Below are 27,483 nucleotides of genomic sequence, written 5' to 3' on the forward strand. Positions count from 1 at the left end.
GTCCTCTTCCAAGGTGGTTGACCAGATCCACCTCAGAAGTGTACAGGAAAGCCTTAAGACCTTGATGATGCTTCAATTTGAAGATTGTGAATCTAGTCGACGGGCGTCGCCGTGGCGGCACAACAAACTTCGATGTTACATCATGAAACAGAAAGTTGTTGTAACTTGAACATACATTGTCTGATTTGCCCCAAATCTTTCATAAGTGATGTTAGTCCAGGCCTACATGGATCTCAGGCTTAATTATGGTAAATTAGCTCAATAGCGCACCGTACAAAATTTCAAAAAAGGAGCCCCTGCAGTGCTTTTCACCTAGACATGTGAGAGTTGGTATGCATATGTATCATGTCCAAACTTGCAAAAAAGCTTCTTGGAGCCCCAAACCCAACAGAATGTCACCTATATTAAAATGAATGTAAAAATGATGGATGATTTTGCAGACTACTTTAACATGATTCTCCTACATATTTAAACCGATTGACTTAAAATTGGTCAGTAAAACCAGAAAACCTTCACAAAGCTAAATTACGAAGCTTTTGCACTTGTGTCCAACACAGCAAAACAGGTAGTTGTTTGTAACTCAAGTGTACATTGTCCAATCTGCCCCACATTTTGTATGCGTAATTAGACCAGGACGGCGGGCATCTACAAGTTTATAATGAATTATAGTCATAGCGCCATGTATTATATTGTGCACAATTAAAATATGTAATTTCCAAGGCTATGCACTCCATGGAGGGAATTCAGTAATGTAACAGTAACAGTCTGTCTTTAGTGCAGTGCTTTTAGTTTTAGCATAACTTGTTGAACTTAGTGACACTGGGATGTTTTGGTGTATGTGTTCTCCAAACACGCTAAGATTTATGGGAACAAATACAACTACACACACATAAGTGCACACATTCTTACACCACAGAAGGATATTGACATTCATTTGCGTTTGTAGTGAGTCAACTCTAGTGTGTGTGAAGAGTGCCCTGTTATCAGCCGATCCTATCATTAGACATCCTCTGATTGTCTTCTCGCGCTGACGCCTTCTTCCTGAGAACCAATAGGAAACCCTCTTTCCCCTGGACCTTGAGGAGCAACCACCCAAAAATAACACAAGCTCTGCACAATGTGTGTGTGTGTGTGTGTGTGTGTGTGTGTGTGTGTAAAGAGCCTCTATTTTCTGATATTGCACCTTCCCTTTCAAATCATACCATATTTGAGAAACCGCTCATGATCAAGACAACAAAGACAACATAGAAAACAAGATAAATATAGAATATAAAAACATAAGTTACATTTGTCTTCAATTAGGTCTTTAATAGTGCCACAATGCCTTTTCTTTGTCATTTAACATACCCAGAGGCACAATTCAATCACATGAATAAAATAATTAAACCATATGAACCTTTCAGGAAAAAGAGCTGGGATCTCTTGTACCAAGTCCAAAACCTTGGCGCCAGGAAAACAGTACGTTGCAGCTGTTTTTGATTTAATATTTCTGACTATGGAATCGCCGATAATCAATGAAGCGTGGGCTTGAGGGTCTGAACTCGAGAGGGGATTACCGGACGTCAATAAATACAGAAACAATAAATACAGAAACAAATATGTACATTTAACTGTTTGTTAACATTCAGACGGAAAAAGAGGCTGTATGGATTAGTGCAGGATGTTGAGGGTTGTGCAAAAGTTCAGGATGTATAGAAGTAAATATTACTAGCACTAATTTATGGGGAAAAAAACTAACTGCATAGCAAATTGTATATCTTTATCTGTGCATTTTTTTAAAGATTATTTTTGGGCATTTTAGGCCTTTATTATATATAGGACAGCTGAAGACATGAAAGGGGAGAGAAAGGGGGAATGAGTAAAGGGCCACAGGGCGGAGTCGAACCTGCGGCTGCTGCATCGAGGAGTAAACCTCTATATATGGGGCGCCTGCTCTACCAGGTGAGCTACCCAGGCACCCATCTGTGCATTTTTAGTAGATTTATTTCTTTTTGTATTTTTTAAAGGATCACGTATGTTACTCTACCATGTGCATTTTATTTGGCATTCGTTTAGCGTTCCCGTTCTGGAGCCGTCGTTCATCAGGAGGGACGGCCTCCTCTTGTGCTCTGAGTAGCTCCAGCTTCTCTCGTTGACGTCTCCGTGAGCCCGCTCCTTGGTGTGTTGTAGTTCAGGTTTTAAAAGGTGTATTTACAGAACTTGTGTGGTAGGCAAACAAGAATAATCTTTCAGCGAATTTTTCTTCAATAGTGTTCTCTGTGTAGAAAACGTGTGGTATGCAGCCATCAGCGTGCCACTTCCATGACTGTCTCCAGCTGGGAACAATCTCCTGAATGAATCTCATCTCCACACACCTGCAATCTGGGTTAATCAGCGTCACACAAACACTCCCCCTCATATCATGTGTCAGCACCCTATCAACTATCTACTCAAAAGACCTCTCGTAACAATTGTCATTTATAACCACAGGGGTGTGGTTATAAACTCAATTTGTAGAGAAAAGTACATACATTCTCATATTATAGATGCAAAGATCCCCAAAGATATAAGAGAACAACAGAAACAACCCCTCCCCCTCAAAAAAAAAAAACTATAACTAAACTAGAACTGGGCCCCATTTCAGGAAGGAGGTTTAACAAACTCTGAGTCTAACCCTGATCTCTGAGTTGATTTACCCTGAGATGGGAAACTTGGTTCCAGAACAGCTGATTTGAGTTGGTTCAATCAACTCAGAGTAGGTTCACGCGCATGCACCACCACAATAAAAAGGCAGCATAAATGGAGCAATGATACTACGATTCACCATGATAACAACCACAAACAAACCGGTCGGCGGAAATACTCATGCGCACATATAGTTAAAAAATAGAGTTAAAAGAAGAGAATTTGTGGGGAGAAATATTTAATCATAAGTAGGCTATAGCCTAATATTACTGGTGAAATGATATTGAACCTATAATCTATTTCATTTTTGTGCAATACTGCGGGCGAAAAAGTACTACACCTACTAATCCCACTCAGCAGCACCATCATTAACAGAATTATAATTCATAATCTTTTATTTCAAAGTGTTTACCTCATTTACCTGCAATCATGTGGAACATATTTTTAATGGCTTTTACTGGTTTGTGTCCAGGGAACACTACAAAAACGTTTAAAACACGTTTCAGAGCGAGTCACACTCTTCTGACGGCACTTTATATACATAAATTGTATATTGTATATATATATTGTGACACAAATAATCTGCTGGGATGTAGAGCATGCCCAAGATGGGTGACGTTAGTGATCTAAGGACGGATAAGGTTATGCAGCCTAGGCAGCATAACAGATGATACCGCTCAAATAGGAAGTTATCTGAAAATTAAAATGTCGGGGCTTCAATATCATCTAACATATAACACCCTGTGAAGTAAAGCAGAAGTAAAGCAGCTTCTTTATCAATGGGATTGTCGACAAAAGGAAATGCCATGTTTTAAGAAAAAAAAAACGTTTTATAGTCTGCCTACTGCCCTAAACATGGTTAATGGTCATGGTCAACACTGTTTTTTTTATTCATGCCGATAACAAACTTCGCTAAAATGCGCCCGATGCAGACTGAATGAATGAATGAGGAAATGAAAGAGGGCTGTGTCAGAGGGAGGAGACTAAGAGAAACTCGAGGTTTCTTGAAGAAAACCTGCTCTCGACCAGCTTAGGTTCACAGGCTCAGTTACCATAGTAACTGATTCTGAGGTCATGTTACCTTGATTCTCATTACAGATCACTTCAGTACAGTAATGAGGGAGCCAAATTTAGTTTTACAAAGTTTAGGAGAGATACTGTAATAGATTTTGTAGTCTATGAGGGAGAATATGTTTCGCTCTATTGGACACCAGGACATAGAGGCAGTGGAAGCCAACCATTTGGAAAGAGGATGCAACACAAATGATCAATAGTACCACAGGAAGTCCCAGTCCACCATCACATTTTGGTCTCTAGGGGGTTTCTTTCATTGACATATATAAACTAGACCAACAGATCCCGTTGCTCTTGACAGAGACCAGTGAAGGATATTAGAAGCACTTTTCCGGTGATGGCTGAGCGTTACTGCGCAGCCTCCAACTGAGAGAGACGACGTAAATGTGCCGTGAGCAACCTGTCTGAAAGTTGTAAGTCTTCTGGTAGCTGTGCCAAGAGAAATCTCAATCATTCCGAATCTTGCAGAGACAGGGAGCGTACGTATATGTAAGGAGATAACATAGGCACAGGCTAATTATTGCTAACTAAAATGCTAGTTAACATTAGTAAGTTAACTTAAACAGCTAATGTGAGTCGAAATTGCCTGCGAGCTTCTCCTGTACTATACGGTAATTCCTCTACTGTGCGACAGTAAGTCCCGTGGTTATGACATAATCGTTAGCCTATTTTTACAAAAACGTCTGCTACGGAGCCATAACATGAGGTACAAGGTAATGGAGCCTTTTATACATTGTCGTCTTTCTTTAGAAATAAACAATGGACAAATAGTCTTTAAATGCTTCAGATGTAAAGTTATTTGCTGTCAAAGTGGCGCCAAAATGAATGACAGTCAATGGAATGCTAACGGGAAGTGGTGGCTTGTTAGCATCAAAATGGCGCCATAGGAGCTACGCGTTCCGAGGAGAAGCTTACCCCCTTGGTTTCTTTTCCCCCGATCTAAATATGGTAGCAGAATGTAGTTCATTCCAATAACCGCTGGGTGGTGCCAGAGGGAACATAGAGTTGAAAAAATTGATTTGTGGAAGAACATTCGTTTTGATGAACTGAAATATGAGAATGAGAGGTGAGAGACGCTCTATCTCTGTAGTTTGATCTTTAACTCTGTAAGAACTTTCTTTAATTAATTGACACATTGCTTGTGACTGAGGGGTGAATAGTGACCCACAAATATTTAGGGTTCTGAACCAATGGGGTAGCGGAATGTCTGGTAGAGGTATTCAGGGGTAGTGCATATTTTTACCCAGTTAAGTTTGTAACCAAATATCTGGCTGAAATATTTAAAATACTAAGGAGGTGGGGACAGTGGCACTGGCAGAATTCTATTTCAAAGTACGCACAAAAAACGCCCACCTGCTGAAGCAGTTTACTGCTTCAGGAATCTGCTGTTCTTATAATATTTAATGTGTATAAGAGTGTGCTCCTAGCGTACTTTTACCATATCATGATAACCAGATCATGAAAATATTTTTACTGAAGCGTAGAGAGAGGTGGATGCGCTCAGCGCAGACAGCTGTCGTCGAGCCTGTACAGAGATATAAATACCATAATTTCTCTGTGTGCCATGTAAACATCATATCCCAAATATGAGCAAAAAAACGGGATTAGCCTCATAACTAAGTTATTCATGTCCATGTTAACACACATGATTCAAACAACATGCTGCTCCGTCCGTGGGTTTAGCGATACTCGGCGTCCAGCAACCAGTTTATCTACGGATTGAGTTATAAAAATGAACATTCTGATTAATAGTGGATGGGTTGTTGGTGCGATAACGTGTAATTAATGACAAAATTATTACAGTGAACAGAGCAGAGGGCAGAACATACCTGCTGTCGGCTGCTGCTCCTCTGCACATTTACGCATTGTTATCATTAGATGCGTTGCATGTCTCACAGAAAAAAAATGTACGCACAGTGCGTACATGATTGTGCCCGCCGGCGCCACTGCATGGGGAAGAGACTGGCAGATATTCTAATGAAGAGTAGTACAGTATATCGCTCTGAATGCACAGATATGTGGTGTTTCTGATTGCTGGACAGCCGCAGGTTCAAGAGATAGAGCACATTAGACCAAAAAAAGACAAGTAAAGCTCAGTGCTCGATTAATTTCTTTAATCAAAAGTTATCTTTAAGAACTAGACCAGGAGTATGATTCAAAGCCATTAAACTCTCAGTTTTGTGGAATTTTCTTTCCAGATTAATAGATATGTTTCAGTATGGATTTGTGTAGATTGAAAAAAAATCCAATTGTGCCTCACTATGGACATTTTGGCTGTGTTAATAATTATAACATGATTTTTGGTAAGGGTGTGAGCTTTTACTTGAAGTTAGAAAGTTCAATCTCAGATCCTATAAAATGTCAAAAATAAACAGTGTAATCAAAATACAGACACTCAATGTACTACATTGAGTGTCTGTATTACATGTAATACAGACAAAAATGTCCCATTGAAACCCATTATAACCACATTTTTTGATCCCATGGCCATTGTGGAATAAAATCATTTATTATATTATTATACTTCAAACTCAATACATTATAATATATTATACCTCCTACGTGCAGTTCAGAAGTTACAGTATAGTATTTTAAGCTTTGAAGGTGTGTGTGTGTGTGTGTGTGTGTGTGTGTGTGTGTGTGTGTGTGTGTGTGTGTGTGTGTGTGTGTGTGTGTGTGTGTGTGTGTGTGTGTGTGTGTGTGTGTGTGCGTGTGTTACTATAATTAGGTGAAAAACAAAGGGTAATAGGAGTAGTAAAATAAAGCAATAATTGGCATTTTACATGCAAGTCAATAGGAAGTTAACAGGTGATTATACTTTAATCTAATACTGCACAAAAATCAATGTTGTTGCTAATAATTGACTTACCCAAGACTAAGAAAAACAGAAAAAGAAATTTCCCCCTAGCTGTTAGTATACTGAAAATATTCGATTTTTTTCTTTTTTTTTAATAGTTTTTGGGCATTTTAGGCCTTTAATGACAGGACAGCTGAAGAATCAGAATCAGAATCAGAAATACTTTAATAATCCCAGGGGGAAATTATGTTTGTTACAACTCCAGATATACAAACAACATATACAAACAACATATATTATCCAGACTTTAACATATTAAAAACAAATATACAGTAATAATATATAAAAGATCAAATGTACAGTGTTAATGTGCAAATAGTGCAATAAAAAAAGAGAAATGATTGTCTATGTTTGAGAGAAATGAAAAGTGGAGAGAGAGGGGGAATGACATGCAGCAAAGGGCCACAGGTCGGAGTCGAAGCCGGGCCCACTGCGTCGAGGAGTAAACCTTTATATATGGGCGCCTGCTCTACCAACTGACCTATCCAGGCACCCAAAATATTTGATTTTTTGTGTTTTGTCATAAATAACAACAGTGACTTTATGTAAATAAACTGGCATTTAAAAAGTCATAATTCTTAAAATGAATGATTTTTGTTAGTTATGAACAGGACTGATGTTGGAATGGAATTTTAAATCAGCACAGTTTTAGATTTCCATTTATCGTGTGGTTTATATGATGAATATGAGATGCTCAAAAAAGTATGTTTTGGTGTAAGTTAACTTCAGTAAATGAATCAGCAAAACTCAAAAACATTTCTTAGTGGAACAGACTGTAATGGAAGCTGTATTTCTTATTCATTTTTTATTGTTTTTATATTTTTGAACATACAGAACAGAAAAACACAATTGAACAAGAACAACAACCCTCTACCATCCCCCACCCTATGCGGTCTCGAGAAAAGAAAAACAAACAAATAAACAAAAAACAAGAACAGGAATCACACCTTGCCTAGTCGCTTTCCTCTAATTTTTGTGATGCTGAGGTCATTAAGACTGATACTTGCGTTTTTCCATAGGTCTATAGTCGATGACTTGGCTTTGTTAATCCTTGCTGTAGAGAGCTCAAGCATAACTACGTCCAGAAAATACGCCAACAACTGTTTTACCACTTGCAGTCTTAGACTTCCAGTGAGGTTTTGCTTGGTTTGCAACCATTAAAATAGTAATTTTGCCTCACTCTGTGCATTATGAATTCAGCTCTCCTTCTTAGCAAATCATTTAGCTCTGCTCGATTTGTGACTAAAAGAGTATGTGTAGATTTAGAAAAACACGTCTTTAGAGACTGTTCTAATGATTTACAATGTTCTTCCAACTCCGCAATCCTTGCCTCTCTTTTTCTTCAAATTGACCACAAAGGAAGATGTGAAATCTCTAATAAATCCTTTAGTGGCTTGCCACATGTATGCCGGGTCCGAAACTGAGTCAGTATTGATTGATATAAACTCCACCAGCTTGGCTTTAAACTCTGTATCAAAAGCTGTGTTTTGGAGAAGGGAATTGTTAAATTGCCATCTCCTAGATCTTTTTCCTAACATATCACAACGGAATGTGGTTATCAGCGCATTGTGGAATTGCCTTTCTATTGCTATTGTGTGGAACATTGCCTTAAGCTCACTGGAGCACAAAATATAATCAATGCAGAAGTGGGTGAGGTGACGTGTGGAAAAGAAGGTGTAATCCTTGCTAGTAGGATTGTGCATCCTCCATATGTCTGTAAGATGGTGGGATTCCACAACTGCTTTAAACATGTCCGATATGCGTTTTTGGGGTTTCATGTGATTGACCCCTGATCTATCCTGGTTTAAATCTAGTACTGCATTCATGTCTCCCCCTATAATTAGTGATTATTCATTGAGAGAGAGCAATTCATTGGTTAGGCGTGGGAAGAAACTTTCATCATATGTAGCCGGTGCATATACCGAGACAAAGGCTATTTTCCTACTCCTTGTCCTGGTATATATATACAAGATATCCTGCCTGAAGAGTCTTTACTGCTTTTGTCTACGGTAAGTGCGGATTTCTGCGACAGCAGCACGATGGAGTCCTTGGTTTTGGTGTCGTCACCAGATGAGGCAGCAACCTTAAAGTGCCCATATTATGAAAAAATCACTTTTTCTGGGATTTGGGGTGTTATTTTGTGTCTCTGGTGCTTCCGCACACATACAAACTTTGAAAAAAATCCATCCATGCTGTTTAGAGTGAGATACGGTTCCTGAATGTGTCCTGCCTTCAGTCTCTGGGTGTGCTGTTCAAAATCGGCACAAGCAGGATAACCGCAACCATTAGCTCGTAGTTAGCGTTAGCGTTAGCATGCTAACGCAAATGCTAACGCTAGCATGCTAGATCGTTCTCAATAGCAAAGCACTGCTACAACACACACAAGTTCACCATAATCTACAAAAGAACTACTTACATGTGCGCCCTCATTTAGAAGTCTCCCAGCTAATCCTGCCTTGTACCTGACCGAAGTTGTAGAAACAGCCTTTCTTTTACTGTCTATGGAGCTAGCTAGCTGACATGATCTATATCTGAGCTACTGCGCATGTGCAAGTGCAATCAAAGATAGTACAGAAGAAGAAGAAAAGAGTTCTCACTCTGTAGCTAAAACAGAGACCAGGTGAAAAGAGGATCTGCAGCAGTGAGAGAGAGCACTGCAGTACAACAAAAATATGGTGTTTTTTGAAAATTAAACCATGTAAACCTATTCTGGTACAACCTTAAAATACAATTATGAACCTGAAAATGAGCATAATATGGCTGCTTTAAAGTATTTATTTTGTAGACGATTTACATCTCTTTTACGTTGGTGTGACTCTTGTATAAGTGCCACTTCTATGTTTTTCCTTCTTAAATAATCCAGGAATTTAGCTCGTTTGATCGGCCCGTTTAGCCTCCTGATGTTAACTGAAAGGATTGAAAGCTCAGCCATCTTCAAAATTGAAACGCATACGTGTCTCGAGTACCCTACCGGATTTTGCTGACAAATCTGTAGCAAAGGTTGAACTGTTAGCTCTGAGCAAGGTGTGACAAAAACATAAAAAGTAAAATAAATCCCCTAACCCTCTGAGACCGCAGACCCCTTCCCCTATTTGTAAGATGCGTGACCACATCAAATGCAGTTTGCGCAAAACTCCAGCTCAAAACTGCACCTCCTGTCTTAAGTCACAGGTTAATTGAAACAGGTATAGTGAATTCTTATGTTAAACATGAACAATATTATAAACACCTTCAAACAATTTCTGGACTAAGCTGTGAAAAACAGACCAATCTAGTTGGAGCAATAAGCAGACTATGAGCTGAACAGACCGTATCCCTCATGTTCTTTCAGTCTAGCTTAACTGTTAACAAACAAACAAACTGTAAACTGACCAGCCAGCATTTATCATGCATTTTCAGCCTGGTTAAGTGTCCCTGTCCCTGGTTTCAAAACTTACACACAGCGTCCTCCAGTCAAACTCGGTACAGTGGCCCAAATACCGTTAGTCCACAGGTGCTGAGTCCTCCAGTCGCGGCACCCGGTATCCTCTTCTAATTCCAGCCAGAAAACACCCTGCTCCGCAGCTGTAGCGATGGCAAACTCTCTCCCCCCGCGGGTTGCTCCCAGGGCAGCGCGGCAGATGAAGGAGTACGAGCTGCGTTCAGCGTGCAGTGCCAGCTCGTGTTGCATCCCCTCGGGCGTCCGAAGCCGCTGGATCTTGAGTGTGACGCAGTCAGATTGGTCCAGCTCACATACCATGCTTTCCTGCATCTCAGGTTCTGCCCCGATGTGTTGCTGTGAGGCATTCATTTCGGCCAGCACTTCCTTCACTGTGCTATGATATATCACTGATTTAAGCACACTTAGCTGCTTCTCCAAGACCCGGTCGATTAATTCCTCCATATTAGAGAGTGTGTTCACGTTAGCCACCACTCCATTAGCCGCAGACATGCTAGCAAACTTCTCCGAACGAGTAGACAGCCCAAGCGACAACGAGACCTGCTCTTTTGTGCCTGCAGGTGTTTCACCGAGTCACCGTGACAACAGACTAAATGATTTGGCGTTGAAGAAAAAGTAATAGACCTGGTTATTTAATGAAATACGGAGGCGAGTGTAGGAGCTCAGTTTCTTACAACCATAGTGGCCGCCGGTCACGTGCTTCCTGGAAGCTGTATTTCTGATGTCCTTGGTAGGTCAGCAGACTCAGATACTAAGAAAAGAGGTAAATTGATATTGCCTCCATAAAAAGCCAGGCTCACTACCAGCCATTGTGCTCTCCTTCGGTCTGTCCCCACCCCCACCAGCATGAAACATAGTCAAGCATGTTTTAGAGCAATAAATTACAGTCAGTGTAAATACATCTCTTTATTTTCAGTGATAAAGAAAGCTTTGTTCACTGTACACTGCCTTTAGAGTTTCAGGCTGCATGGAACCAAAATTATTACAGAGCAGGGCAGGGTGAATGGATACACACACATATACATAAAGCCATGTCTAATAATGCTTTGTTCTAGTTTCCTATATATAAATATGTAGAAAAATCAACATATAAAATTCTGAGTTCTGCCTCCTTGACAGTTTCTTGTGTGCATTATTGATTTTTACAATGTTCCAATTTGGTTTATGTTTACCTGTCAACTAGCCTATTAGTCTCTTTCTCCCTGACTGTATTATTAATATTCTTTGAATTAATATTGGAATTCATGGATGTTTTACTGTGCTTCATCTGATCAGTGTGTCTCTCCCAACAGATGAGATTATGCAGCAGGAGATCAGGCCCCTGCTGTCTGTGGACATCATAGAGCAGCTTCATCGCCAGTTTGCCTTGCTCTCAGGTATGAAACAAGACTTTACTGCCCTGCCTGTGTTGCATTGGCACAGAGATTTTGGAGGTCAAAGGTTAAATTTCCAGGTCACTGTGACTGTAATCTTAAATGCTATTGCGCATGCAGGACCCTAATTTTGAAATACCCTGAACCGGATGTTGTTGTGGACTGGCATAATAAAAGTAAGCTAACTATAAATCTTACTGAAGTACTGAGTGTACCTGGAATCGTTGAATAGATAGAGAGTCACAACATGATGTTGTTGCAGGTGCAAACCCACTTGCAAAATAATAAGAAAATGGAGGCTTTTGGAGTCTCTAACACGGGAAACCACACCGGAAAAACTGCTTAGTCACTGTCCGGAGCTAATGCTAGATAAGGCCATTGACATAGCCCGCTCCTACGAGGTAGCACAGGTGCAGCTAAATGCTATGGTTACTGACAACCATACCAGATCTTGCGGTACACTGCAAGATCTGGAAACCAGGCCCTGCTAAACATGCTTGCAGACCAAACAAAAACAGGAAGATGTCTGACCATGCCTGCAACGCATGAGGTGGGCACCACAGTAAGCAAACAGAGTGCCCAGCAAAGGGGAAACAGTGTGTAAATTGCCAGAAATGCAATCACTTTGCTAGAACCTGTAAATCAAGGCCCCATACTCCAAACAGAACAGGATACAGACATATACTCACTGTTGAACAAGAGGATGAGGATTTCAACTCCGACTTTGTGGATGCTGTCACATCAGAATTGGAGGAGGAGGCAGATGTACATGCAGACATAGGACAGAGCCCACAGAATGCAAAATTGACAAACGAGCGTGATACCTGCAAAAGACTTTGATGCAAACCACTGCTGAAAGTCGAACAAAAACTATTTGGCTATGGGAGTCACCCACTGAAAATGAAAGGTTACTGCAAACTGGAAAGTTAATACAAGTCAATAACAGCGAAGTTTCACATCATAGACTGCAATGGCCCAGCTCTCCTATTGTACAAAGCGGGTAAAGCTCTGAGACTAATCAAGGTGGGATATGCACTCACCAACACCAGCAAGAAAGAATTTGTCACAGGGTTCGCGTGACTTTTAACAAGTGTTCAATGTATTTCTCTACTGGGGAGTTTTGCCAACCCAAAACAACATCCAGATAGAGATAGATTTTTTTTTTTTTTTGGGATCAATTTTTTATTATTTTTTAGCACCATTTATCATACAGACATACAGAACAAATTCCACAATACATGCCAGGTAATGTCAAGAGGTGCATAGAACAGATGAACACAAATTGAACAAGAACAAAAACCCTCTCCCACCCTCCACCCTCTGCGGTCTCGAGGAAAAAAAAAAAAAAAACTCTAGTTCTTGTGGCGTTGAGGTCATTAGGTCTGATATTTGTCCTGCTGCGCTTTCCCATAGGCTGACAGTATATCCTTGCTGTAGAAAGCTCAAGCATAACTATGTCTAGGAAATAAGCTAACCACTGTTTTATACAAAGCGAGTGAGGGGGGAGCCAGCGTTGAACTATCATTTTCTTGGTTGCAGTTAAGCCAGCTAGCCAAATTTTCCTCTGTCTCTCAAGCAGGTGTAATTTAGAGTCATCATTAAGTAACAAAACAATCGGGTCAGTAGGGATTAGATATCCTATCAGATCAGATAGTATTGATGTTTTATGCCAGAACTCATGCACCTGTTCACACTCCCAGACCATATGTAGGAAAGGTCCAGTTTGTTCAGGTTTGTACAGAATGTACAATAGGGAGTGGGAATGGCTTTCGAGACGTATCTCTTCTGAGGAGTCCAATATGTCCTATGGCATATGTTGAAGTGGATTTACTGGTGATTTGGGTTCTTGGAACAGTGGAAAATGTTGTCCCAAACTGTCTCCCAATTAATTGTGTTCTTCTCAGGGCACAGCTCTCGTTCCCATTTCTTTACTATTGGGAGTTCTCCTATGGATATTTGCAATCAGTTTAGCATAAATCCTGGACACTAATCCTCTCACAGGAAAATCAACAAACCATTTAATGACTGGGTGCGCCTCAAGACTGTTTCCCCATGGCACTCCATAATATTTTAGGGCTGATCTTAAGTGCAGATGAAAAAGAAGGATGTCCTGGGGACCTCAAAACTAGCTCTCAGGTCTTCAAAACTCAACATACCTTTCTCATTGACTAGTTGGTCTTAAGTATAAATACCTCTGTCACTCCACTGCTTACAAGCAAATTATTATATTATATTTTAACCTAGGTTGTTTATTATTCCATATATACTGCCGAATTACGGTATCAAGTTTCTTCCAGAAATTTATTGGTAGGGGTAAGGGGATGATTGTGCTTAAGAAATTCGCACGAGGAACTATGTTCATTTTAACGACAGCAATCCTGGACCGTAGCGATGCCGGCAGCGCAGACAAATTGGCTAGATCCCTTTGAACACTACTTAATATAGTTTCATAGTTGTTTGGGACAACTCGCTGTAGCGTGTATGGTGATGCCCAAATATGTAATTTTGCTTTGGGTTGGTATTGTAACACTAATGGCTGATGTCACATGCCTGTTGTTCAATAAAAGATTATATTTATTCCAGTTAATTTTATAGCCGGAGATTGAGCCAAATTCGTTGAAGATCTTAAGAATTTTTGGAATAGAGTCCTCAAGATCAGAGATGTACAACAAAATATCATCTGCAAATAATGATATTGAGCTGCTATTGGATTTAATCTGGACATTACAGATTTTATTTTGCCTTATGGCTTGGGCGGCTCAAGAGAGATTGCAAACAGCATGGGGGAAAGCGGGCATCCCTGTTGCGAGCCCCTCTAGATGGGAAATGACAATGACTTGCATGAGAATGCAAGTCATTGGTTGAGACTATTGCCGTGGGGTTCGCATATAAAGTACGCACCATGTCAATGAATTTGGCCCCCAAACCAAGCCTCTCCATTACTTGTCACAAGTAATTCCACTCTAGGCCGTCAAAAGCCTTTTCCACATCCACTGATAAAACTGCTGCTTTTGTTGGGAGGATTTTGGCTTCTTCTATTACATGAAATAGTCTGCATACATTGTCTACAGCATGACGCTTTGGTATAAAACCTGATTGGTCGGGGTGGACTAGCTTCTCGGTAAAGCGCTCTAGGCGGAGAGCCAAGACTTTGGAATAAAGCTTAATATCAGTCCCGATTAGGCTAATGGGCCTGAAATTGGAGCAATCCGTAAGATCTTTGCCCTTTTTGGGTATAACGGAAATTAGCGCAGTGTTGGTTTGTTGGTGGAAAGTACCCTTCTCTATGGCTGAAGTTAAAGCTTGTAAAATGGTAGGTCCTAATATGTCAAAATCCTGTAGAAGAAGTTCTGATGGAATTCCATCCAACCCTGGCATTTTCCCTTTTTTAACTGTTTTTAATGCTGATTTAAGTTCCTCTAACGTTATGGGTTGACCCAGTTCTTCTGCCTCCTCTGGGTCAAGAAGAGGCAGCTTTAGTTCTTTTAGGAACTTCTGGCACTGTGTTGGATCTGGGTTGTAGGAGGACTCATACAACTTTGAATAGAAGGATTGAAAAGTGGCGCTGATATCCTTAGGATTTGTTGAGATACCTCAGTCTGTGCTGATGCTATTGATAGTAGCTCTGGATTCGCTTTGTTTTAATTTCAGAGCAAGCAATTTGCTTGGTTTACAGCCATTAAAATAATAATTTTGCCTCACTCTGTGCATTATGAACTCAGCTCTCCTTCTTAGCAAATCATTCAGCTCTGCTTGACTTGTGACTAGAAGAGTATGTGTAGATTTAGAAAAACAAGTCTTAAGAGACTGCTCTAAAGATTTATAGCGTTCTTCCAACTCCGCAATCCTTGCCTCTCTTTTCCTCTTCAGGTTGACCGCGAAGGAAGATATGAAATCTCTAATAAATCCTTCAGTTGCCTGCCAGATTAATGCAGGGTCAGAAACTGAGTCAGTATTGATTGATATAAACTCAGCCAGTTTGACTCTAAATTCTGAATCAAAAGCTGTGTTCTGGAGAAGGGAATTATTAAATTGCCATCTCCTAGATCTTTCTCCTAACATATCACAATGGAATGTGGTTATCAGCGCATTGTGATCAGACAGAATTGCTGGTTCTATTGCTATCGTGTGGAACATTGCCTTAAGCTCACTGGAGCACAAAATATAATCAATGCGGGAGTGGGTGAGGTGACGTGTGGAAAATTAGGTGTAATCCTTGCTACTAGGGTTGTGCATCCTCCATATATCTGTGAGATGGTGGGATTCCACAACTGCTTTAAACATGTCTGATATATGTTTTGGGGCTTTTGTGTGATTGACCCCTGATATATCCTGATTTAAATCTACTACTGCATTCATGTCTCCCCCTATAATTAGTGAATATTCATTGAGAGAAAGCAATTCATTGGTTAGGTGCGGGAAAAAATTTTCATCATATGTAGACGGTGCATATACTGAAACAAAGGCTATTGTCCTACTCCTTATCGTGGTACATATATAAGATATCCTGCCTGATAGGTCTTACTTTTGTCTACGGTGAGTGCGCATTTCCATGACAGCAACACAATGGAGCCCTTGGTTTTGGTATTGTCACTAGTTGAGGCAGTAACCTTGAAGTATTTATTTTGTAGACGATTTTTATCTCTTTTTTTTTTTTTAATACTTTATTTTCATTTTCCAGTTTACAAGAACAAGAACAAACACAAACAAACAACCCTCCATCCCCCCTCCCCAAAAGGATGCTCCAATATTTTAAAGTAGGTATACAATGTTTCGAGGTCAGTCACACTCCATCAAACATCACATTATCCACATAATCTAGATAGGGATGCCAAATTTTAATAAAGGTGTTGTATCCCTTTCAAAGGTTATGTTATTTTTTCTAAAGGCACACAGTTATTCATTTCTAAATACCATTTAGTTATGGATAGAGGGGAATTAGACTTTCATGTGACAGCAATACACTTTCTGGCCACTGCCAGGGCTATTTCCAAAAATCTTATTTGAAATTTGTTAAGTGGTTGATCAATTTTCATAAAGTTCCCCAGCAAGCAAAATTCTGGGTCAACAGGTAATGAAATCTGATTAATCTTAGTCACGACGTCACAAAAGTCAATCCAGAAATCGCTCACCTTCACACACAACCAAGTACAGTGTAGGAAAGAGCCCCCATCTGCAGCACATCGGAAACATGTATCAGATAGATCAGGCTTAGACTTGTGAATTTTCTCTGGGGTCAAATACAGCTGATGGAGGAAGTTATAGTGGACAAGCCTGTACCATGCATTAATTGTGGCAGATAAACTGTCTTGACACAACTCAACCAACGTTGGTCTTCAATCGTGATATTTAAGTCTGATTCCCACCTTTCCTTAGACCTATACAGAGCCAGTTTAGGACATTCACATATTAACAAAGAATATACTTTAGAAATAAACTTATATGGTCCACTATCATGTATACATTTTTCCATTTCAGTGAGTTTGGCTAAGCCATAGTATTGTTCAAAGTGCTTCTCAGAAATGACTGCAGTTGAAGATAACAAAAGAAAGTATTGTTTTCCTCTTAATTGTTCAAAAGTCATGAAAAATCCGTTCTCATAACAGTCCTCCAATTTACGAATCCCATTATGATGCCATGCTTCCAGGATCTTATTGTTTACAGTCAGAGGGATACATTCATTTTGCTTTAAAGGTGATTTTGGTGACAGCCCTATCTCCTTGCCAATGGTTTTATGTACATCATACCAAAGTTTAATGAGATAAATAAGATTGGGATATCAGTCTTTTTGGACAAAATTCGGCAGTTGTATTTGTAAACAAAATCACTGAAAAAATTGTCTTTCAAAGAAGAAAATGCAATATGAACCCAGGATGGAGTTGTGTCATTCTCAAACAGAGACAAAAGAAATCGCATTTGGGCTGCAAAGTAATATTTCTTGAAATTGGGTAGTTGAAGTCCCTCTGACTTATAGTCCCACGTCAATTTCTCCAGAGATATTCTTGGTACCTTGTTATTCCAAATGAACTGTCTTACATTTTTATTAAGAGTTTTAAAAAATGTTTGAGGGAATGGAATAGGCAATGATTGAAAGAGGTACTGCAACCTCGGCAAAATGTTCATTTTAATGCAATTAATCCTCCCGATCAAAGTGATGGGGAGGCTAATCCATCTGTGTAGATCTTCCTCCATTTTTTTAAGTAGTAGACTATAATTTAATTTATAAAGATTTTTTAAGTTATTGTCCACAACTATACCAAGATATTTTATTCCAGTTGGGGCCCACTTGAACGCAGATGCACTTTGACACGCAGAGTAGTTGAATATTGTTAATAGAATTATTTCACTTTTATCATAGTTCACCTTATATCCTGAGACAGTACCATAGGTGCCCAATAAATCCTGTAGTCGAGTAAGAGAGTGAGAAGGGTCTGGTCTAGATATAAGAGAACATCATCAGCTAATAAATTAATTTTATGGGTTGTCTGACCAACCTTAAAGCCTTTTATATCAGGGTCCCTTCTGATTGCCTCCGCCAAAGGCTCAATGGCTAAGACAAACAGACTTGGGGACAGTGGACATCCCTGTCTACTGGATCTATTTAGGGAAAACGGTGATGACATTTGCCCATTAGTAGTAGTCCTTGCTTTGGGGTTGTGATATAGGGTTCTCACCCAGTTAATAAATACTTAATAAAATACTTAAATACCAAATTTAGTTAATACCTTAAATAAATAGGGCCATTCCAGCCTATCGAAGGCTTTCTTGGTGTCTAACGCTACAGCCACAGTGTGATCAGATCTTGATTTTGCTAAATGGATTATATTAAAGAATCTACTTAAGTTATTGGCAGATAGGCGTTTTTGAATAAAGCCACCCTGGTCTGGGTTAATTATTTTTGGTAGTATTAGACTAAGCCTATTTGCTAACACTTTAGAGATCAATTTATAATCTGAGTTCAATAATGAGATGGGCCTATAAGAGCCTATATCTTTACCCTTTTTAAATATAACTGTGATTATGGCAGTCGAAAAGGATTCGGGAAGCTTATGTGTCTTAGACGAAAGGCTTATTACATCCATAATCAGTGGGTTAAGCAAATCTTTAAATTCTTTATAAAATTTGGGGGGAAAACCGTCCTCTCCTGGGGATTTATTAGACTGAAGTGAATTTAGGGCTTTTGTAATTTCTGCCTGAGTAAAAGGAAGGTCAAGATTTTTTTGGTCCTCTTCACTAATTTTTTGCAATTCGATTTTAGACAGAAAGTTGTCAAAATGGGTCAAATCGCTGGGCAATTCTGATTTGTACAAATTTGAATAGAAGTGTTTAAATGTATCATTTATTTCTGTTGGGTTATATGAGATAGAGCCTGCTTCAGTTTGAATGGCATTGATACTCCTAGTGCTTTCCTCTGCCTTCAGTTGCCAGGACAAGATTTTATGTGCTTTCTCTCCCAATTCATAATACCTCTGTTTAGTTCTTAAAATAGCTCTTTTAATTTTGTATGTATTTAATGTATTGCATTGACGTTTTTTCTGAACCAAATTGATAATCTTTTTCCAAGAGCAAAATTTATTTTTCCAACTTATCAATATCCTCTGTGTATTGCTTTTTTCAGACCTTTTGTATAGGAAATTATCTGTCCCCTCAGATAGGCCTTTAACGTATCCCATAAAATAAAACTGTTGGGAGAGGAGGCACAGTTTGTTTCACAAAACATAATCATAATAATCATAATTAGGTGCATATAAATTTAGGAGTGACCATTGTTCTGAGAATATTCTACAATTAATAAAGACATAACATCCTGAGGGCTCAATGACAGTATCAAGTTTTCCCAGAGGTGTATTTTTATTTATCAAAATGGCCACTCCTCTGGCCTTTGAATTGAATGATGGTGACACTACCTGCCCTACCCATTCTCTCTTTAATTTTTTATGTTCCTGCAAGGTGAGGTGAGTTTCTTGTAGGAAAGCAATATCTACTTGTAACTTTTTAAGATATGTCAAGACCATTTTTCTTTTAATCGGCCCATTCAATCCATTGACATTAAAACGTCTCCTGCCCCCCGGGGGCTCTATATATATCCTATATATACTATAGGATATTATATGAAACACTCTAAAGTAATAATGACAGCTACTACAATTTCTTTAAAAAAAAAAAAAAAAAAAAAACTGAAGAGAACTAGTCAAGCAGGTGAACAATATCGTAAAGCAGTGGTAGCTTACATTTTGCGTGAGGACTACAAAAATATGTCAGGTAACTTGTTTACACCTCTCTTCAGTCTCCCCATGCATGAAGTCACAGGTTAATTGAAACAGGTCTAGAGAACTCTTACGTTAAACATGAACAATGTTACAAAAACCTTAGAACTAGGTCTCAACCAGCTATTAAGTTCTGAAATGGGCCATGCGAAAAACACACCAGCCTAGTAGAAGTAATAAATTACTCTTAGTAGGCTGGTGTGTTTTTCGCATAACCTATTTCAGAACTTTAAAGGCATACTATGTAACTTTTCCCTCTTCGGTCCCCCTACAGGTTGTCTCATTGGAACTACAGCTCGCGCGTCCCACCGCTTCAGTCCCCCTACAGGTTGTGTCATTGGAACTACAGCCAAGCAAGCTGTATAGTCCGCATTCATCATGTTTTTCCAGCCTAATTAAATGTTCCTTTAAAGCTTGGTTCCAAAACTTACATACAGTGCTCTCGAGTTAAACTTGTACAGTACTCCACATAGCGCTAGTCCATAGCCGCCGAGTGCGCCAGCCACGGTCCCTCTGCCAGCTCCAGCGTCAGACGAGGAGTCCCACCGCCGTCCTCTGGCCCCGACAACGGCACCCGGCCCAGCCGTGGAACAGCCCGTGTGGATGTTGTGCCATCCTCCCCGTCCAGTTCCCGACAGAAAACGTCCGCATCCTTGGCTGTAGTGAAGGTGAGCACTCTCCCTCCGTGGGTTACTCTCAGTGTGGCCGGATAAATAAGGAAGTTTGAGACGCCTTTAGCATGTAGCTTGCGCTGTGCTCCTGTAAATTCTTGGTGCCGCTGGACAGTGAATGCACACTAGTCAGGCTTAAAGCGTAGTGTTGCTTCGGAATCACAAATCGGACTTTTCTGCTGTTCTTGTGTCACCCCCTGAAGGATTGCTTGTCGGTCCTGATATCTCAAACACCTGAAAATCAGAGTATGTGTCGTTGTACCCTTGTCGTTGATTCTGTGTGCTCTGTCAATCTCGATGATAGCCCTGTTTTGTAAGGAGAGGAACTGATTTTGCAGGAACCCAAGTGGGTCATTTTTTTCGCTGCCCTCTTTTAGTCCAGTGATGCGTACATTGTTGTGTCGTGATCTGTCCTCCATTTCGGCTAGCTTAAACTCAAATTTCTTCTGGTCATCAACACAGGCTGTCACCATGTTTCTCATCTGCCTGTTGTTTCCCTGCGTCTTGTCCAGTTGTTGCACCAGATCCCGTACCGTAGCTCCCTGTCTTTCAAGCTCTGTCCTGATGTGTTGCAGCGAGGAATCAATTTCTGCTAACGCTTCCCTCACTGCGTTTCGGACCACTGATTCAAGCCCATTTTGTTGTTTTTCCAAGACCTTGGCCATCATGTTTTCCATGTGTAGGTCCGCGTTAGCATCAGTAGCCGTGTTAGCCGCCGCCGCCATGTTGGTAACTCTCTGTGTCCGGGTAAACGGCAACGAGACCTGCTTTTTTGCTCCTGCTGGCATTCCACTGAGTCACTGTGTTAACAAATAAAAACGATTGACGTCGAAGAAGGAATAGACCTGTTTTTTCAATGAAAATATAGAGGTGGGTGAGGAGCTTTAGCTCTGGGCAGCCATTGCGGTTGTCGGTCACGTGATCCTCCGAGATTTGGCTTTTTAAAACAAACTTAATTTATTGTAACTAAAACACAGAATTAAAACACATATTTAAAAGTCTGATAAATAGATAGAATCTCCTTTAAAAGTACTGTCTATTAATGTCCAGTCCAGTTCAAAGCCAGCTCCTTTGTGGCCTTGGTTGTATGTTGCCCAGGTCCCCGCCATTCGTTGCCTCGAGTCTCCAACTGGCGGCATAAAAGGTGAAAACAACTCTAGATTACATCAGGAGTTAATAGAAGGTAAGGTGGAATCATAAATCTATAATACACAACGTAAGGATGAGCTAAACTGAACCTTGAAATTAAATACACTGCAAACAAAACAAACCATGCAAATCATGCAAATGAAAACATAACAAAAGGCAAAACAGAAGCACAAATAATCCATCGTGTAAAGTCCCCTTTTTTGTTTGATGTTACCAAATGGAAGTAGTGCCCGCCTACTCACGTGTAGTACTCAGCTTATGATTAAAAGAAAGAAACTTAACTGAAGGAGGGGTGACGCATGCGCACATTGGACTGGTGGATAATAAAACTAAGCTAACTAATAAGCTCCCGAAATTACTGCATGGACCTGGAATCAATGAATAGATAGCGAGTTACAACAGTGACCTCATGTCTGTCCACCCGATTCTTGTAAACGCTTTATCTCAGAATGCCTGGAGTGAATCTTTTGAAATATGGCACAAATGTTTACCTGGACTCAACATGAACCGATTAGATTTTGGTGGTCAAAGGTCAAGGTCACTTCAACCTCACAAGACACATTTTTGGCCATAACTCAAGAATGCCTATGCTAATTATGACAACATTTCACACAAATGTCTAAAATGATAAAATTATTAAGTAGTGACATGTTATTTCAAAAAGTAATACTATTCTCCCCTAGTCTATACTGTATGTTACAACAGACAGACTCTGCTCTTGTGTACCATATGGTGCCAAAAATGCTGGAAAAAAATGGTCTGTGCTGTCAGCATTCTCTATCTCACTTGTCTCTCATCACATCCATTCCACTCCAATAATGGAAACAACCTCTCATTTTAATGGTATTTAGTTACTAGCAACATCTTCCTGTTCACAGTGCCACTTCCACTGTCACTTCTCCTTCACCCTTAAACTTATTGGAACTTAAAGGCCCAGACACACAGAGCCGATGGCCAAACGTCGGCAGAAAAGGCAGTTGGGCTGATCAGTCTCCCCAAATTGGTCAAAAAATGCCTCGGAACACACAAAAGTGACGAGACGTAATACGTCTCCATAACAGCAGGTGGCGCTAATCTGTATTGTCGCCCAAAAATGAAAACCGGCAGCTGATTGGACGAACGCGTCACGTGGGTCTTGTTTCTCCAGAAATTCAAAGACAGACTGTCATGGCGGCTTGTTGGCCATATCCTGTTCTACTGAAGATGATCCCTGATCCTGCTATTTTCCTTGCTGCGCCAGAAAAAGGGCCAAAGCTTTATGCAGCTGTGGCCACTCTGGAATTATAGTCGACATTTTGGTAAACACAGAAGTTAACAAAGACAATACACATTAAGGCAAACACTTGTGTGTAAAATTCACGAACAATGGCTGTAAATTATGTGAGACTGCTATTTGTGGACTATAGTTCAGCATTTAACACAATATTCACCCCCGGACTGGCCACTAAGCTAAAATATCTAGGTCTGCACTGCTCCCTGTGCAGGTAGAGGACTTACGCCCTGCCACCGCATGAAACAGTTACAGATTAAATATATATCTTATATCAAATTTGATTGACCTATTTCACATAAAAGTAGTCAGAAACTTCATCCAACTTCCAAGTCATATTTCATGAATGTTTAAGTCTGATTTCATAAATCCTCGAGTCCGAGGCAAAGTCCAAGTCATCAGTGCACAAGTCCAAGTTGAGTCACAGAGTCCAGATAAGAGAGTCCAGAGAATAGGTCCAAGTCCCTTGTCAGTTGCTCCTATTCTTCTGTTATTAGGGGTCCAAGCCCGAGAGGGCATGGGAACCGCGTATGCAAGACAATGCGGTACACATCTCCAGCGGAACTGTGGAACCCTATTGTTTTTCTAAAGATTATTATAGGGGTCCAAGCCCGAGTCTGGAAGAACCGGCGGAGCTCTTGCTACCACCGGTTCTTCCAGACTCGGGCTTGGACCCCTATTGTTTTTCTAAAGATTATTCATTATTTTTCTTCTCTGCTTAAAACTCTGACTACAGCCTAAACTGTACATGGTGGGGGGTCGCCATTTTCAGGACTGGTCCTAAACTCCGCAAGGACCTCAGGTGCAACAATTGACCCACTTCCACCACTAGGTGGCGCTATAGCAGAAAAAACGCGTTTGGCCCTTTAACTCCCACACCGTACACCGGGCATTCAAAAACCATACATCCACTACTCCATCCATATATCACCTACTCCCCACATACACACACACACACACACACACACACACACACACACACACACATGCCGGCTCGACGCACACACCAGCGCACAAGTATAAACATCAGGCCACTTACGTTATTTGCACTACAAATAGTGTATATATTTGTTATTAGTGGGAATGCTGATTCAGCAGCATTCCAACTATTGTTATTCTGTTCTTTATTAGTGGGAATGCTGATTCAGCAGCATTCCCACTATTGTTATTCGGTTCTTTATTATTTATTATTCCGTACGTTTTTTGGCTCTCCGTAACTTCTCCATACGTTCAGCTATTAAAACCATTCAACTTTTAAATGTTCAACTCTTTCAGCTAATGATGAGACTTCTTCAACGTTTTTTCTACTATTCATACTTTTTTAAATGTTAAGCTTTTTAACACTTTTTTTTTTAACATTGAAGTCAATGAGAGCATGCTTCAAATCCTTCAAATCTTCTTCCGCTCCCAAAATGTTCAGCTCCTTCATACTTTCACCTACAGACGCCAAACAAACTTTAAAATGTTCACAAAATATTCAGCTATCCGGCTATATCTTTTCAGTTTGATATCTTTTACAGTTCTTGTTAAAAAGCTGTATAGGTTTAGTGATCATTTCAGGATTTCTTTGCGTTTATAATGGGTGTGTATTGCGCGAGCTAGAGTGGATGATGTCATAGCCAGCGCACAGAGCCTTAAAAAAATTATCTATGTCCCTTCTCTATAAATTGTTCTCACGCCCACAATATTTACTTGTCATAAACAATTTATACATCAAAACATAGGTATTTTTGTCTAGTTTCAGGCAATGTTCAGTTATGTGATACACCTTATACTTTTTGCTTGTTTTTTTGGCTCTTTTGCTCTCTTTTGCTCTCTCTCTCTTTTGCTCTCTTTTGTTCTCGCTCTCTTTTGCTCTCTCTCTCTTTTGCTCTCTTTTGCTCTTTCTCTCATTTGCTCTCTCTTGCTCTCTTTTGCTCTCTCTCCCTCTCTCTCTTACTCTCTCTTGCTCTCTCTCTCTTGCTCTCTCTCTCTATCACAGTTTTAAGTTTATCCACATAAATCGTATACCAATACGTTCACAAAGGCCTTATGGAGGTCACAATTACGTCATTTGACTCATACCACTTATCGTTTTTGCAGTCTGAGCCTTTATTTAAGAGCTTGCTCTCAGTGTCTTTGAATAGCTGCTGTGTGGCACAAGTGGCAGTTTAACAGCAGGTGCTCTGGTCGTTAACTGATTACAGATTAAAGGAATCTCATCACAGAGATCAAAGGATGTTTACAAACACTGGTCACTGGTCGTTAGTATCCATGACAACACTTTCACAGACAGTCAACTTGAATACTACAGATTTTTGCATTTTCATCTGTTTCTCACAGCATTTGTCATCTTCTGTCCTTTTTCCTCTTTCCTCTCTTTCCTCTTGTTCAGCCCCCTTCTTTTCACGCAATATATTTCACATCTCATCTCAGCTAGATTGATGCTTTTTCGATAATAATACAAAGTATTTCTTCTTTCAGCCTTTTCAGGCAATTCATTTCAACTTTCATCTTTGACAGTATTACAGTTCAGCTTCCAGCTTTTCTAACAATGTATTTTAGCTGTTCACTTATTTAGGTAATGCAGTTTAGCTTCCAACTCTGACAATTTTCCAGATGTTTCAGCAGTGCAGTGCAATGCATTTGAGCTTTAAGATTTTTCATACAATTTGTTTCATATTTCTGCATTTGAGTCATTACCAGTTAGAAAATAGTTCAACTTTTAAACCCAACTGTTCAGTTTAGCATAAGCTTTTAACTTTTTAATGAAATTCATACTTATTAAAACGATTTCCACTTTTTCAAAAAATCTGTCTCTGAATAGCTGCAGCGTGCCACAGGTGACATATTAACAGCAGGTGTGGTAATGACAGATCAAAGAAAGGCTTTATTAGAGCTGAAGGAGCACCTACCATGTATTGGGTGGTCATAGTCTAGTGGTAATGTTGAGAAATTACGTGTTACTGAAATCTCTGAAGAAGAAGAGGCTTTGGTCCAAAGAAGAAGAGGCTTTGGTTGACAAAAACAAATGTTACACTGCCAGCAGTGGACTGCAAGCATGCTTCCTTGTGGGGTCACAATTTTGCAGTCCAAACAATACAAAACAATACATCAATAAAACACTGCCAGCAGTGGACTGCCAAACATGCCTCCCCTTCGGGAGACACATTCAAACAGTCCTCAATCATTGTGAAGTTTCCAAATTTATCCTAAGGAGCTGAGGGTGGTTCCTCAAATGACATCTCTCCCAGGATTTAGGACACACCTCTGAATTCAGGTTTACTGTCATGGCAGACAAAGGTAGTGCCAATTCTATTCAAGTTTACAGAGATATGCATTTTCTTTGTTCTAATCAGTCTGGCCCAGTAAGGAATGGCTCCCCAAAATGCCAAGACAACAGTTACCTTTCCTGTGAGGACAATGAGTCTTTCTCCAGTATGCAAATTGAGTACATTATGTATATTTAAACCAAGGGGACATTGTTTTCATAACATTAAGCATGGTTTGAACTTTTTTATAATCAACAGTAATGACACATACCTTTGATGTGGGAAACCCCGGTTCAAATCCCACTGTGCTACATTAACTAATGTGTCCTTAAGCAAAACACTAAATCCCTAAATTTTTTTTCTTTTCTGTTTTTTTTTTTTCCTTTTCTATTTTCTTTTATGACACATGCCTTTGGTTTGAGAGACCCGGGTACGAATCCCACTTTGAGCTGTATTACCATACATATATAGCAATTGGAAGTTGCTTTGGATAAAAGTGTAAACTAAATGACATGTAATGTAATGTTGTGATAATCTTTATAGCATGACACAACACTTTTCCACAGACAGAAAAATTATTATATATTGTCTGCCTTTTCTCACACACAGAGGCACACACACACACACACACACACACACACAGAGGCACACACACACACAAAGAAACATACACACACACCCGAACACACGTACATACGTAGCCACACATGTACACACAAACACACACACACACACACACACACACACACACACACACACACACATACGTACATACTCTTCTCTCCTCTCCTCTCTTTCCTCTCTTCTCTCTCTTTCTCTCTGTCTCGCTTTCTCTCTTTCTGCTTGTTTGTTGTATGCAATGGATATGGCTGATAAGTCTTTTTAGTCAATTTATTGAAACTTCCACTTTTGACAGTATTACAGTTTAGCTTCCAGCTTTTCTACAAATGTATTTCAGCTCTTAACTTATGTGCAGTTCAGCTTCCAACTTCCAAGTTTTTCAATGCATATGAGATTTTTCAAACAATTTGTTCCATATTTCTGCATTTTCATCGTTTCTCACAGCATTTGTAAGTCTTCCATACCTATTCGTAATTTCAGATAGAAAATAAATTCTTTTATACATTAGTGGTGTTATTCAACTTTTAATGAAATTCATACTTATTAAACCGATTTCCACTTTTTCAATTGTTCTCACTACTTCAACTTCTTCTTACGGATTTAAGCTATTCATCTAGTTTAGCTTTAGCAATTCAGCTATTCAGCATTTCCACGCATTTTCTGCAGGAAATGGATTTTCTAGTTTTTATTCCCTCTTCCGTACGTTTTTTGGCTCTCTGTAACTTCTGCATACGTTCAGCTATTAAAACCATTCAGCTTTTAAAATGTTCAGCTAATGATGGGACTTCAACTTTTTTTCTACTATTTATACGTTTTTAAATATTAAGCTTTTTAACACTTTTTTTTA

General features: G+C 39.7%; 1 protein-coding gene across 2 annotated transcripts in view; it reads left to right on the forward strand.

Moving 5' to 3' along the window:
• mcf2l2 (MCF.2 cell line derived transforming sequence-like 2) overlaps positions 1–27,483 on the forward strand; it is a 286,969-nt gene that overhangs the window by 50,132 nt on the left and 209,354 nt on the right. For both annotated transcript variants that reach the window (XM_036007118.1, XM_036007119.1), the window contains exon 2: positions 11,327–11,410. In XM_036007118.1, the coding sequence (XP_035863011.1) occupies positions 11,327–11,410 (84 nt within the window). The remainder of the gene's footprint in view (positions 1–11,326; positions 11,411–27,483) is intronic.

The sequence above is a fragment of the Sander lucioperca genome, chromosome 11 (assembly GCF_008315115.2).
Source record: "Sander lucioperca isolate FBNREF2018 chromosome 11, SLUC_FBN_1.2, whole genome shotgun sequence".
Taxonomy (NCBI): domain Eukaryota; kingdom Metazoa; phylum Chordata; class Actinopteri; order Perciformes; family Percidae; genus Sander; species Sander lucioperca.